The following is a 15,480-nucleotide window of genomic DNA, read 5'->3' as shown; positions in this document are numbered from 1 at the left end:
TCACATTTTTATGTGGGGTAACCTTAAGCCCCAACAAAAGTCCTCCTCCCGGTCTCCCTGACATCTCTCGACCTTCATGTAACCTAGTTCTGCCAGAAGAGATAAGTGTGAGTCTCCTAGGTGGGCCTTTGGGGGAAACTATTACAGTCTCAAAAAAAAGGAGGAGCTTCATCTAGCACCTGCCTTTTCCCCTTTGTCTGTCCCCACCTTTGCTGCCTGGAAAGCACAAGTCAGGCCAAGAGCCGCTGTCCTGCGAGCATCAGAACAGGAGGCCAGGCACAGGACAGCAAAGCAGAGACAGGAGACCGAGGACCCTGATGGCCCCGTTGGGGTGCTATATCCCAGCGCTGGACCGCCAGCCTGCAGACCGGTTCACCGCTGTGCTGAAGCCACTCTGGCCAGATCTCTCCTACATGCAGCCCAAGGCAATCCACACAAGGCAGCCACCATTTGGGGCCACCTGAATGTCTGAATGAAATGCAGTTCCCAAATGAATGAAAAGCACTTCAAGCAACTTCTTTAACGCAGTCTGTCTACCTGTCCCAGCCAAGATGAGAAAGAACTCCAGGGAATGAAAGGTCAGTTCCCCATCATCTCCACGCGAATCCTTCTCAACCCTTCAAAGGATTAACGTCAAGGCTTTTCCTGAATATCAGAACCATGTGTTGACCCCTAGCTGCTAACCTTCCCTCTTCCCTGGGCTATGGTGTCATATGTGGTGTCGCCAATGGTGTGTCCGTGGTCACCAGCGTGCACTCAGGATCTGAGGACTCAGACACTTCTTCTCAGGCTTGGCTCGAGACCAGCCTCACCCAGGACGGAACTGAAAGGCCCTTCTGTAAATCCTGAGGCATCTGCTGTGGCATCCTGGTCAAGGTCCAAAAAGGCCGTAATTGCATTCTGCCTACTTGTGAGTTCTAATTAAGTAGCATTTATTTCCCATGCAAAAAAAGATTATGCCCAACATTGCTCTGCACGTTAAAATAACAAGGGGTCCAACCCAAGTGACAAAGGAGCATCTCACTGTGACACGAAGCGATCAGGTGGTGGGGGCGAGAGGCTGCATCTGGCTTCATGCTGAGCCAGCTGGGATGGCAGCCTTCAACTTGGAAGAAGCTAAGTCTATCAGAGGTGTTAAACTTGGGATGTTCTGTGCCTTTACAGGGAAAACATGCACAGAGTCCACTTACTTTAAATGATTTGTAAGGTGATGTCAGATGAAGAGGACTGAGCTCCACAGCTTTCCTATCAAACCCACACGAGGAATACGAAAACTAAATTCCTTCTCTATACTAAGTATGCAGCCTTAACGTGGTACAGTACATGACTTTTTACATTCTAAGCTACAAATAACTCCTAATTGAGGGATTTTACTTTGCTTAAGGAAATATTCTAAAAGGTCAAAATTTTTACATATTTAATGTGCAAAATTGCTTTCACAAATATATGTGACTAAGTGGTGAAATAAAAGACATTCCAGAACATTGACATGATCCTCCTTTTGATTAAACTAGAAAAGGCACAAGTGTTCAGGGCCTAAAATGATGTTGGATTGAAATCAAGACCCATACACACAATGAAGAGAAAATCTCTAATAATTTATTTGACCTTCAGTTTCACATTGTGAAAAAAAAAAATAACAGTTTTACAAAACCTCAAAAATGTAATCGTAGCAAACAAGGAGATATGAACACGAACACTTCACTTCTTCAACGGACACAGAACTCTGTACGTGAACCACATATTCAATAGCCCAGAGACGGACGTTATTCAGCTCTAATCATTCCTATTCAGACAGGTGTCAAGCCCAGAGAAAAGGGGGCTGCACAATTACACTGGAAGTGGAAGGCTGCCCTTTGTTATCCGTTTCCACAGCAACCAGTCCACAGAATAAGAACCACCTTCTCTGTCTTACGCAAGGTTTTTGTGTGCACTGTGCTGTGAATTGTGTTTGCTTCAAAGTGTGAGACGTTTCACAGGGTGAGAATGGTCAAGTACTGAGCCCAAATGCCTACATCAATTCAAAGAGTGGGAGTCCAGAAAGTTCCCTGCAGGCTGGGGGCCCACCTGACCACAGCTCCCACTGGCTCACACACAGTAATTAACAGAGGATTCAAGGACAGACCACAACTTTGAAACAGCTGCAGAAAATTCATCAGGCTTTGAGAAGCCATGCAGTGACATACACATCTCGGCAGATTTGCATCATAAACTACAGAGCTGTAACCGCCACAATGCCGCCAGGGGACAATTAGACATTTGCATTGCTTAGAACACATCTAGGAGCCAGGGACTGACTGCTGGAAAGCACTGTGATTCTTTCATTCCAACAGCTCGCTTATTTTGGTCCAACTACAGCCCACTTATTCATGGCACGGACGGACACGTACCATTAGTCTAAAGTATTCAAGTGGAGAGAAATGTTAAGGATTTATCTGTGATTAGACAATGCAAACACACTCACAATGTAAAAGGGTGTCATCAGTCTTAAACCCTATTTTCTAAAAGTACAGTAACGTGAGAAACATGGATGCAAGCAGCGCGCGTGGCAAACGCTGGTCTTCCCCAGACGCCTCGGAGGAAGCTGAGTCCAGCACGAACACCTATCACGGCACAAGCACTTGAAGTAGCAAAGAAATGTATTCACAGCCAACTCTCACCTACCCCAGAAAACCGCTCCACAGGGGTCGCTGCTTACAATTCTTTGGTGTTCTGTGGCCAAATGTGTCACTTTTGTGCACCAGAGTTCTTTTAGAGGCTTACCTAAGGGTGAGCACTAAGTACACACTGTCGCCACGTGAAGGCGGCCTTGGAGAACTCCTACACTTGCTAAGTCGGACGGCAAGAAGAACGAACAAAGAATCCACATCAAGCAAATCCGGTGAGTGAATTCATCTACATCTGCGAGAATTTGGGTTTTTTCCCCATTAACTGTGGTTACGGCAAAGCAGTTTCATAGGGTAATAAATAGATAAATAAATAAACTTTGGACAGTGCCTTTACCTGTGCCCTATATACAGAACTATTCCATAGAATTTTCCAGGATTTCAGGATATTACACAAAGAAAAAAACTGCAAAGCGATTTGGTCCTTTCCAAATTTCAGTAGCTGAGACTGAAGGAGAGAATCAGGAAGGAGAGGGGCAGAAAGAAGCCGCCCTTGACCCACGAGCCATAGGCGTAGCCAGAGCCCAGGAAACCCCATCAGAACCAGTGAATCCACGAAGAGGGCCCTGCACGCTTTCCCCGCCTCCAGGATGTAGTTTATGTTCCCATCTGGTAATCCTTCCCTGTTTCGACATTTACAAAAACCCCCTCCCCAACCCACCCTCCAGTTATACTCCTAATTGTAACTCCAAAGTTTTCATTTTTGTGCAGCAAAGCACAACACAACAGCCACAAAATTGTGCAAAACGTACAACCATTCACACATGTCCATACACGTGAAGACAACCGTAAGCATTGTTTCAGCATGCAGGCATCAAACAATAAATAGCTAAATCTATAACAAACTTCTTAAGAGCCAAGGGAAAGTTTAAAGTCACTTATAAATAGAAAAGCACATCTACCAAACAGCTACCAACAATGTCCCCATTGTTCCGAAGCCTTCCCGGGGAGCACAGCCCCTCAGAGATTAGCGGAGAGTCCAGTGGTCCTCACTCTGCACCAGCCCCGCCAGCTTTCCCTCCTGGCCCCACAGTTGAGCTTTCAATCTCCAAACAGCAGCTGGTGTAGACGCTTCAAGCCTGCTCCTCAGAGAGAGGTGACAACCATTTCAAATTTTACACATCGATGGTGGAGCCCGTGGAAATCAGATGCTGAATATAGTACAGCGAGGAAAAGGTCCGGCTTTTCTCTCCCTCAGAGGGGCTGATTAACGCTGACATTAATCCACAAGTACAAGACAAGGACTAGATCACAGGTTCATTCTTTCCTATTTAAACCGTGTGCGATTCACCCCAAGAATCCCACCCCTCCCCCACCCCGTTCCTTCATGTCCAGTTGGAGCATTTACAAGGTGCAGCGGACTGAATTCGAGTCTTGTAGCAACTTCCTTTCCTTCTTTCTCTTCATTAAATTTCGCCTCTCGAAAGTAAAATCTCATCTTGTCTCAACGAGTGATGGAGTGAGCTAAAAGGAGAAAAAAAGGAAAGATCTTTGTTAGCAGCCTCACAATCTAAAAACAATATTAAACTCAGGACAGAGCTGGTCAATGTTGCTTCTAAAGGTCTTAATTTCACATTCAGCAGGAACGGTGCAAAGGTATTTAAAGTGCCGGCCTTAAACGCACACACACGCGCACACGCGCATGCAGATGGCTGGCCCAACAAAACTGATGGAGTCCAAAGATCTTCACTCCCTTCCTAACCGTACGTATGTCCAAGTTCAAACCTATCCACGCAACCAGGTGCTGTTAAGTGTTGCCATCTTCTGCTTCCAACGTTCATAACTCGTCTCCATGGTTAAAGAGCCACCAGAAAGTGCTCGCCGGGGGGTCAACACATTCCTGTGCCAACCCTTCTCGGCCCATTTACCAGAAAGGATTCCACACCACATTTATTCACCATATAGAAGGCAGACATATTAATCCTCTTATTTAAATGGATCTCTGCTGTTCATTACAGCAGAAATGAGTCTCGCCTCCTTTCACACGACGACATACCAGGTCTCATCAGCCCAAGGCTGGGGTTTATTCTCAAGTTCATCAGTCCATACTGGGGAGACACCGGCTGCGGTATGCAGCGTTAATATCTACAGAATCTGCTGACATCGAGCATGAAGGTAAGTTCAAGGTGCCACAACCACGAAGTCTGAATGTGTCACGGGAGCTGGCACCTCCTCCCACTACCCACCCTCCTCACCTGCTGGAGTTGAATTTTACACGGGCAGATTTTCAGAAGCCTTTTGTCTTTCCAACTCCCTATCTGCTCTCGCAGCACGCTTCCAGCCCCAGTGTAGGCATCTGCACCCCTCCTGCCTAAGGTTGGACAAAGGGAATTCAGGAGGGCCGCTCATTACTTGTACTGAATTCTTCTCGCTTTTGTGTGTTCAGAAGTCTGATTCATTTCATTAGTTGTTTCTTTTGGCAGTTTCGTAACAGTGATTCAAGCTTTCAAGGCATTCCTTAGACTAGGTGTCATCTCCCCACCCCCACCTCACTGTAACCTAAACATCAACAGGCGGCCAAAGGAATGTATCTTCGTAATACTGTGACATTTCAAGATGTTACATATTCAAACAGGAAGAAAGGAAGGGAGGGGAGGGAGGAAGGAAGGAAAGAAGGAAGGAAGGAAGGAAGGCAGGCTCTAAAAAGGGAAGAAACAAAACAAATAAAAATCCAAATGCTGTCAGATTGGGGCCACACAGCACCATGAAAATGGAGAGCCATCAGAAGTAATTTCCTTTCTGTTGCTCCTACCTGCTGACAGAGCAGCAGGAGACAGCGACAATTTCCTTGGTGGATGGGCTTTTAGACCCAGGGACACTTTCTGTTCACATTTTCTGTTAATCCAGTTCCCACCGACATCTGGAGCAAAGAGATGCCGGGAAGTTGTCGCTATTCAGGACTGATCCCTACACAGCCCCTCTTTGAGTCACTCCACCCAGCGTAAGTGTTTTAACACTATCTTCCGTGTAGTAAACTTTAGAAATTTAAATCAACATCCCCCCCCGTCGGAAACTGCAAGAGTGGCTTTGATCAGGCCCCTGCTGCCCTTTAAGAAGGCAAAACCCGCCCTGTCACATTTCCTTGTTACGTGCTTGACTCTCTGCTGGCAGCACGAAGGGCGGAGAGGATGCTGTTTCACATATAATCTGACACTTCATTCGCTCCATTTCCCAGAGACCGGAAGTGTGTGATTAGGTTCAAATACCCAAGATCGGGTGAATTCAAGTGTTTGCCAACATACTCACTCTGGACTGAGAAAGGAGGCACCAAAAATGAAGTATAAAGATCACAAGCAGATAGTCAGGGAAACCACATTCTCCCACCACACACAAAGCGAATTCTTCCCCTGCAAGCTGAGGTCTAAATTGAAGGGAGGAAAGAAAACTAATGTATGGAACACAATACACGCCAGGCGCTGGGCAGGTCTATTCAGCGCTTTCTTTTTTTTCCTCATTTACCATTCACCCAAGTCTGAACCAGGACAGATCCAGGGGAAGAATAATTCAGATCACTCATCTGATGAAAAAGCAGCCTCAAGTCCAGAGAGGCCCAGGCTCTCCAGCTGAGAAGAACCAGGATGCACACGCGGTCGCTCTCTGCCTCAAACTCCTTCCCTTGCTCCAATGATGCCAGCCAGTCTACCAGTTACCATTTTGACGTCCCGGCACCATCACGAGCAATTTTCATGGCTCTCCTATGCAAATATAGTCAGTTCTGGACTAACACCCCACTTACTGAGCTGTTAATTGGTGCTTTTGCCCAGGAGGTTCTTGAAACCGGCCTTAGAGTTGAGTTGCGCACTCATATCGCAAATGAAATAACCACTGTCGGAGCATTTGTTTATTCAGGATTATTGAGATGCCGGCAGGGCTGCAAAAACCAGTTTGGTGTGGGATGCTGTTAGCCCGTCGCTCCCCAGGAGGTTCTGGCTGTTCCTGCTCCTCTGAAGGAGTCTCATTCCAAGGAAACATTCTATCATTAAGAACTCTACTAACTGAAGTAGGCTGGAGGAGATAACTGAAGAAATGAAAAAAACCAGAAAGATTAGATGCGAAAGTGAGGCCAATTTTCATGGTGTTTTAAATGAGCTGTAAGAGATGAGGAAAGAAAAGCCAAATGAGTCAAACTCCCTCTTTGCTGAGCTTGCAACGACCCCTAGATTTCTCTTTTTCCCTAAGTCCCCTTCAAAGGTGTGAAACATATGAGAGAAAACAGAGGCACGAGTTGCCAAGTAATGAGTTAGCTGTCACTGTAGTCCCCCGAAAGCAGAGTTTTAATTTTATTCTATTATTACTAATAAGCCCATGAATCACCAAAACAAATCAACACGTTTTGTGTGCTCTGTCTACACTGAGACATGCTTAAGTGATTCCTGGGGCCGATCCTCCGAATGCTCGAAAGCAGCTGAGTGACCATTAGCTTCACGAACACTGAACTGTGGAGGCCTAGAAATTGTTTGAGCCAAGAGTATTATATACTCTTAAGCACAGAAGACAACCATTACGTACAGAGATATATGACACAGAAACACAACTTCTGTTAGATGTGACAATAGGGTCAGCCTGACGGATTAACCCTGAGAAGCTGCAGTAAGGGCTGTTTAGACGGCTCAGAGCATCCGCACGTCGGACGAATTCATACAACGCAGGTGCAAGCTTTCCCCAGGACAGGCCTAGAGTTCTCTGAAGTTAATAAATGCCCTACAGGGAGCTATGTTTTGAAATTTTGGAGAGAATAAACTAGGAATAAAGCAAAGCATTCAATTTTCCAAACCCTACTTCATTCTAGAAAGGGTTTGAGGAAGCTAAGTTTGAAATATCTCCCAGGGTGACAGCCACACAAAGCTCAGGTTTATTAAGTGGCAGCTCAGCATGATGCTCAAGTACTGACGCTCTGGAGCCAGACTGTCTGGGTTGATTTCTTGATCAACCCTACCACCTACTAACCTCTATGACTCTGGGCAACCTGCTTCAGCTCTGTGTGCCCCAGGTTTCATCCTCTGTAACGTGCTCCAGTAACAGTATCTCACAAGCTGTTGTATTAAAGGAAATGATCCACAAGAAACACACGGCCCCACCCGAGGCACACAGCGAGGGCTCAGTCGACATCAGCTGGCATTACTAAGACAGGTCAGCGGTTCTCAACCCGGCTGTACATCCGAATTATCGGGAAACCTTCCAAAAATACTGATGCCGGGGCCCCACCCAGACCAAACGAAACCAAGTCTCTGGGATGGGCAGTTTTTGAAAAGCTCTTCAGGAGATTCTGAGGCTCAGCAGAGGCTGAGAAGTACCGGCTGGTGTTATGGGGGGTTGCAGCTGTGGTCAACACACTGTGTAAGTTCTAGGGGTCCAAGGTCTTTTATCGTTATAGTTTTTGTAGGACTCAACAGTCTAGGCTGTTATACGGATCATGTCTCACTCTACATATGAACTTACACAGCCAGCTTAATTACATGCATACTTACATCTACAGCTCAGCTGACCTCTTACCTCGTGCTCACTCTCTTTATGCAGCATGTGCTGCGTTTAAGAAGGCAGATGTTTCCAGGTGCTGACAAACGCAGTGGGAATCAGCGAGTACGGGACTGTGGTGATGCTGTTCCACACGTCCAGCGTCGGATCGTAGCAGTCCAGAGTTTTGCACCGCTGAATGCCAAAGTATCCTCCAACCACGTAGAGTTTGTTCCCGGAGGCCACAGCGTGGCAGCTCATGCGCTTCGCGGTCACGTCTCCCACCTTGGTCCACTGGTAAGTCTCGCTGTTGAACTTATAAGCAGAGCAGGCGGAGAACTCTGTATCCCCCCCCATAATAAAAATCTGGTTGCCCAGCACGGCGGCTGCGGTGTAACGCCAGGGCTGGGGACAGGTGGCTGGTACCGTCCACCTGTTTTCACACTGATCATAACACTGAACCTTGGGGAGCTTGTCGTGACTCACGCTGGTACCTCCGAAAGCAAACAACTTGAGCTTGGCGCTTACCACTGCAGCATTGCTGACACCTTCTCGGAGCGGGGCCACCATGGTCCACTTGTTGGTTGTGGGGTCATAATGTTCTACTTGCTTCAGGGAGACTGAGGGTGAGGCCGGGAGGCAGCCGGTCGCGGCGGTGTGACCCCCGACCACGTACAGGCAGTGCTTCAGCTCAGCAGAGCCGTGGCCAAACCTGGCCACCAGCATGGGGGCAGCTTTGGACCACTCCTCGTGCAGGGTATCGTAAACCCAGACATCTTTCGAGACTCCATTTTCAGAGCCTCGCCCCCCAGTAATGTATACTTTGCAGCCAATTGCACACGCACTGAACTCTTTTCTTGGGCTGGGGATGTCAGCCTTGGGAATGATCTCTTTGGCCTTCTGGTCGACGAGATACAACTTGTCACACATGAAAGTCTGTCCTCCCAAGAGGAAGAGGGCGTGGCCAGTTTTCCGAGGCCGGGCGCAGAGGCTGGTTACCACGCCGTCGTTCTGCAGGATTTTCAGTTTGCACCTGATGGCCTCTTCCACAATCTCCTTGCTCTTCCTCTGCTTGGTGATGAGCTCCTCCATGGCCACGTTCTCCATGAGATAGATGGCCGGCAGCAGAGCCAGCCTCACCGTCTGCAGCAGCTCTGGGAGGTAGCAGTAACGCTTCTTCAGGTCGTAGCTGATCCAGTTGATCGCAGACTCGTACACGAGCCTTTCATCTTCTGTCTCCAGCTCTTCACTGGACAAGAGCTGCACAACCATGTCCTGGGGCAGCTGGAGGAAATCTTCGTTCTTCCTGATGGTCTGGAAGTTGCTGAGGCACATTCTCCAGGAGAGTTCGTACAGCTTGGTGCACTGGTGCGCGTCGGACAGCAGCAGCATGCCCAGGCAGTTGGTGGGGTGCAGGTTCTTTTCCAGGAACTCTGCACATGCATCCCGGATGTCTTGAAACTCCAGCATGTCGCCAGCTTCCAGGAGCGATTCCGCGTTTTCTTCGTTGATGATGACCCGGGAGGAATACGCGTAGTCAAGCAGCAGCTCCAAGACTTCTGGGTGGATGGAGTTGTCGAAGTTGACTTCGCTGTCCTGGCTCTCCTTCAGGCCCCCGCTGAACATGGCTTCAAAGTAGCGGCTGCACGCAGCCAGCACTGCCCGGTGACAAGGGAAGGTCCTGTTTCCGGCATGGAGAAGGACGTCGGTGAAGAGGCGCTGCTGGCGTAAGAGGTTCAGGTGAGTGAGGACGCTGTCAGCATAGGAGGACTTGTGAAACAGATAGATGTTGATGGAGCCGCTGCTGGCCCGGGACTTTCGGTTCTCATGCACGCTGACTGACATTTTGTTTCCACTCCTAAAAAACAAAACAAAACCACTGATGCTCCTGATGTTCAGAACAGCAAAACAAAAGCAACAATCATTTCGGAGAGAAAAAAAACAGAACACTTTGCTGTTGGCCCTACTGCCTACTGTTTTGAATAATGGATGGCCATTCTCGTACAAAGTCAGAGACAGCCACCTGGAAGGAAAGGCATTCACTCTAATACTGTTGAGCTATTTGAACTATACACTGTTTAAAAAAAAAAATCACTGCTTAAAAGCAGGTTCATCTTGGAAAACCTGATTGCCAACTCTCAGGATATTGAAGTCCTTGAGAGCATAAGTCAGCAAAAGCCAAGAAGAGCGAGGTCTCGTTCTCGCAGCTTCCTGTGGGTGTCCAGCTGATTCACCGCAGAGTACTTACATCGCCAGGCCTCCAGCTCTCGTAACGCCATGATGGGCACCGGGTTTAATGCCTATGCAACACAAAGCCATGTATAAAACAAATACCTACTAATTAATTCCATTAAGGATTCCTTTGGTAGGCTCCAGTCCCCCTGCACATCCAGTGAACGGGAAATGTGACATTGCAATCACAGGCTTGGGCCAACTTCTGCAACGATCAGACCTTTGCTCAAATGTTACAAATAGTTTCTAACCAGACAGCTTTACCAGTACCGAGTCCTACAAGAGCCCCAGTATAAACACTACCATACACTCATCAGCAGGCTTTCGTGAAAACACAGAACAGATTCTGGCCACAATCACCACCCATCTTTCTTGCTCTGGAAAGCTTCCAAAATGAGGATTTGGGCAAATAAAAGGAAGAATATTTTGAGTAGAATACTCATGAGTGCTGTTTTTCTGTTCTTCCTGCTTTATATCAATTCTTAGAAAACCAGCTGCAAGAACAAAGGATCTGTCCGCCCCCTCTTCTGACCATATAGAGCATGGCCAGGACCGTTCCCATGTACCTGCAAACGCCGGCACCTGCAGAGAGGGCGTTCAACATGCAACACTGCTGTATCTAAATCAAAGCACACGCACACACGTGTGTGGCTGCATCCAGGCAAGTGTGTGCGTCTGTGTTTCGCCAGCCACTGTTAATTTAGGACCACCCTAGAATTTATCCGCTGACTAGAATGGTTTCCTCAACATCTAAATTGAAACTACAACAGAATCAAATGCTATCTTCAGCTTTCTCCAGTAAGTAAACTGTAGGCTAAAGATATAGGAGATGCCTATTACTCATCTTCAAAAATTGAATCACATGCTTTTTTCCCTCTTTAACCCTACCCCTCTATTACCTCAAAGGGATAGAGCCCTCAAGAGGCTGCCGGTCAAAGGATTCCTAAGGAAGCTGTTTATCCCGGAAGGGCAAACCGTGTGGTTACAGTATCTGCTGCAAACACAGAACAGCCAGTCCTTGCAGCATGGCTGAAAACCACAGCCTCCTTGTTTTCTTACCCATTCAGGTATTTATTTTTTAATTTAATTCCCAAGAATTATTAATAAATGCAAATGAGTGACTTGCCACAGATTCACCGGCTAGACCCTAAACTGCACCCCCAGCCAGCTGTGTGGGCAGACAGCAACAGACGCAGGGCCCTAACCTGCCTCTGACACACAGGCCACATACCAATGGGGGATGCAACTTGTTTTCCTTTATTTTTGCAATGTAACTGTAACTTTTCATTCCGACTAAACACGCACGGCTTAGTGGAAGAAAGTAAGCCACAAAGTCTCAGGGCTCTGGGGTTAGGAAGACCTTACAAAGCACCCATTAGTCTCCACTTGGAGCTGGGAGACGCCACGTGGTGAGCAGCCCAGTGCCAACCCACCTCAAGCTAAGGAGCTAGAGGCTAGTCCATTTGAACCAATGCCCAGTGTTCTGGAGAACCACCCACACGACCCAATGTGAATGCACCAGGTTTCCAAAGTGTTAACCCAAGTGCTAGCATCCCCGATGCGTTCCCACTGTGCTGTCACTGGATCAGTACATTCAATCTGAAGTACTTTCAGGAAGATTTTAAGTCCAAACCTCAAAAGATGGTATAAATACTTCTATGCCTAACATAGAAACTTGGAAAAATTTGAAATGAGTAGCTATGTTTCTTTTTTTAAGCTAATGCTTCCAAAGCAACCTCAAAAGCCGCCTGAGCCGCCTCCTCTCAGGCTCCAAGAGGATGCAGCTCTGACTGAAGAATGAGGCCCCCTGTACAAGGTGGGTGAGCACCCAAGTGTCTGCACCTGGGGCAGGAACCACAGGGGGTCTGCATCTCTCTGCACCCTGTGTTTATGCTCCTGTATTTTCCAGGTTGGCCCATAAAGCCAGAAGGAAGAGTCTAGCCTGTCATCTTGGATTCCATCCACATGGAGAAGCAGGTCACAATCAACATCCAACGTTCTCACAGCAATATTTGATTAAAAGAAAAGGGAAACTTGAAGACCAAAGAGAAACGACTTGCTTTCTGGTTTAAAATTATGCAAACATCAAAATATCAGCAGAAACCTTCTATCCAGTCACCAAACACACCTTCAACATGAAATGAGTCATCCTTCGGGCATTTTTTAAGCCCCCAGAGAAATGATACTTGCATGCCAAGTAAGTCGCCAAAAAAAAAAAAAAAAAAATGCACACATGCACTTAACCTGCGTCTGCAAAGAAGACGGAGAAAAGGGCTGCTATCATGGTGAACATCAAAAGGGCTTCCAGTTACAGGAACTCCAGTTCACTCGAGACTCCTTTCCAGGCTCCGCCTCGGACGCTTCCTGGTCCCCTCACATCTCTTCAGGTTTTGAACGGGATCTCAATGCAACCAAAGGAGAAACTACACAGATTTTCCCGGGCATTTATGCTACTGACAACAATGGAACATTATAAAGATCTTGTTAACAAGAGAAGCACTCTACCCTCCAGTTCTCTATACCACCTGCAACGCTCTTTAACGCTGGCCATGCCTTCGAAGGCGACACCAAATTGCATGCCGACGAGTTCAATGGTTCGTCTCCACCCCGCCCACCAATTCCTATCCTTTCAAACGAACAATGTTACACTAAAGGCCACATACTTGCATGAGAAGCAACACTTTTCAGAAACCAGTTTTCATTCATTCCCTGCAGACATTCCTGCGCAGCGCGCGTGCCCCCACAAGGGGCGTCTGCGCGCGGCCCCAGCGCTCCCCGTGCCGGGCAGGGTGCAGCGTGGGCCAGCGATGCCGCGCGCTCGGCCCTGGAGGCTGCAAGTCGGGCAGCGCGACCTCACGCCCAGGGAAGCGCTGCCTTCCGCGGGGAGGGTGGTGATCGTCCCCGCAGCTCGCCCGGGCGCCGCGCCGCCCAAAGGGGGCCCCTCCGGCGATGCCCGGCTCCTGCCCGCTGTGGGCGGGCAGCGGCGGACACCTAGGTCTCTGCCCCAAGCGCAGCTCCCCACCTCCGCGCAAGCCGGGCTCCGGGGCGCACGCACGCCCCCCGCGACCACACCCCCGCAGGCCACGCCGCCCCTGAAACCGCGGCGCCCGCAACAGGTCCGGCGCACCGGGGGAACTTACAGCACAGGCGACCGGCCGCCGCGCACAACCAGCTGGGTTCTGGCCTCGGTCACCGGGCGCGGAGGCGACGAAGCGGACGTCTGAGCCCCGGGGAACGGCGGCGACTGCCCGGGCGAAGGGAGCGCGCGCGGGGCGCCAGCCGGGGAGAGGACCGCGCCGGGGGCGCTGCTCGTGGCCGGCTGCGGCTGGCGTTCGCCGCGACCCGCGGAGCGAATCCCGAGCGAGTCTCGGAGCGGAGCGAGCCGGCGGCTGCGGCGCCGCGGAAGGAGGCGGGCTGTGCGCTCGGGGGAGGGAGCTCGAAAGCGCCCTGCGCACGGCGGCCGCCTGGCGTCTCGTCCGGTCTCCGCAGCGCCACCGCCGCGCCGCCTCCTTCCCGGCTGCCCGAGCAGTCTGCGCCCGCCGCCGCGCGCCCGGCTATAAGCGACGCGGCGGGGAGGGGAGGGGAGGGGAGAGGGCGCGTATGCAGAGTGACACCGGGGAGGAGGGGGGAGCGCGTGGGGGAGGAGGAGAGCTGGAAAAGAGCGTGTCGGGGGAGGTAATCGAGAGAGGAAGCGGGGGAGGGGGCTCGGAGAGTGGAGAGAGACAAAGCGGACGCGGCGTCTCAGCCACTAGCAGCTGCAACCCTCGGGGACCGCGCATAAAACAAGTTTTCCCGGGTCGGAGTGTCTGCGCCTCTCTGGCCCGGCCGGGTTAATGGATAGCCCGGAGCTGAGGGACCCTCGGCAGGGGAGCGCGGCCCCGGGCTGTGCGCTCCACGCCGCCGGAGCCCGCGAGCTGCTCAGGAAGGGGTGGCAGGGGCGAGCTGGGTGTCCGCGGCACGCGCCCTGGGCGCTCACAGCCCGTGCGGGGGGTGGGACACGTGGACGGAGGACCTTGGCGAGGGAAGGGGCACTAGTTTGGACACTGCGGGGACACTGCAGGTTGGGCAAAGCTAGGACGTAGGGTTTCTCGCTGGCAGGGGGCAGACTCGACCCCAGGCGTTGCCCGGGCTCTCCCTCCCCACCCTGGCGGGCGCGGCCCGGCGGCTGGACTCTGCCCCTCGCCGCCCGGAGCGGTAGCGGCCGGCGCGGGCCGGCGGGCCGCGCACCACGTGCTTCGCAGCCAATCGCCGCGGCTGCTGGATTCAAAGCGAGCTGCTCGGCGGAGCGGCCGCACCGCCTCCTCTCCCGGCCATAAAGCCTCGGTCGCCCGCCCAGACTGCGCCCTTCCTGTCGTTTATCGCTCGGTTGTGTTAGTTTGGACTTCAGCAAGAAATGGCCCGGCACACGCTTTTGAAGCGCCGCCTGCCACCAAAAGGGAAAGCAATTCGAAAAATAATCTCGCATGGCGATCACTATTTATGAGACCGATTTTTGATCTTTGCTCCAGGGCGTGTCCCTCCACCTCTATTTTTTATTAGATATTTGGAATAAAGACCATGAATGAACTGTAGAGCTTACCGGTCCAGCCCCCTCGCTTTACAGGTTAGGAAACTGAGGCCCAGCGAGATGTGAATTGTCCAGCTCGAGGTCACACAGCCAGTCAGCAGCGGCCCGGCCCTGCAGCTCCAGGGGGCACCCACGACGGAGTTTTCTCCAGTCCCCACTCCCCCACCTCCAGCTTGCTTTTCAATACTAGACGCAGAAATGGTTTCAAGAAACTGGGGAGGCTCCGCCTGGCGCTCCGGGAGTCCAGAGGCTGCTGAACCCAAGACCCTGCGGGTTCTTTATTCTAATCCCGCTTTCCTTCGCCCGCGGCCCCTCCTGGTATGCGCGCTGAGAAACTTCGCTCCTTGCAAAGAAAGAAAGACAGTGCCCTCTGAAGTCCTTTGTTAGCATTAACTCGGTAGGCTCACCAGGAGCCTTTACAAATCTGTTTCACATTTTAATTTTTTTATGCAGAGTCTGGGCTCGAGGCTGCTTCACAAAGCGAGAGAGGGGGTATCAATTCACGGTGAGAGCCACGTGCGGAGATTCTGGGGCGGCGCCGCCAGGCGACCCTGATCCTGA

At 50.6% G+C, this 15,480-nt stretch overlaps 1 protein-coding gene across 3 annotated transcripts; it reads right to left on the bottom strand.

Moving 5' to 3' along the window:
- Positions 1-1,577: 1,577 nt before the first annotated feature.
- Positions 1,578-15,206, bottom strand: ENC1 (ectodermal-neural cortex 1). 3 transcript variants are annotated; one of them, XM_046667057.1, is made up of 4 exons: positions 13,493-13,883; positions 12,597-12,753; positions 8,160-9,978; positions 1,578-4,130 (listed from the first exon to the last, which is right to left on the bottom strand). In XM_046667057.1, exon 3 carries the CDS (start codon positions 9,963-9,965, stop codon positions 8,196-8,198), a length of 1,770 nt encoding a protein of 589 aa, XP_046523013.1. In that variant the 5' UTR covers positions 9,966-9,978; positions 12,597-12,753; positions 13,493-13,883; the 3' UTR covers positions 1,578-4,130; positions 8,160-8,195. The 3 variants fall into 3 exon arrangements, with proteins under 3 accessions (XP_046523013.1, XP_046523014.1, XP_046523011.1); XM_046667058.1 differs by lacking the exons at positions 12,597-12,753; positions 13,493-13,883 and adding an exon at positions 14,932-15,206; XM_046667055.1 differs by lacking the exon at positions 12,597-12,753.
- Between the last annotated feature and the right edge of the window lie 274 nt (positions 15,207-15,480).

The sequence above is a fragment of the Equus quagga genome, chromosome 7, assembly GCF_021613505.1.
Source record: "Equus quagga isolate Etosha38 chromosome 7, UCLA_HA_Equagga_1.0, whole genome shotgun sequence".
Lineage (NCBI taxonomy): Eukaryota > Metazoa > Chordata > Mammalia > Perissodactyla > Equidae > Equus > Equus quagga.
This window is presented reverse-complemented; position numbering and strand designations above follow the sequence as displayed.

Excerpts from the sequence above, each read along its gene's own strand:
- ENC1 (XM_046667058.1), bottom strand. The coding sequence starts at position 9,965 with ATGTCAGTCAGCGTGCATGAGAACCGAAAGTCCCGGGCCAGCAGCGGC.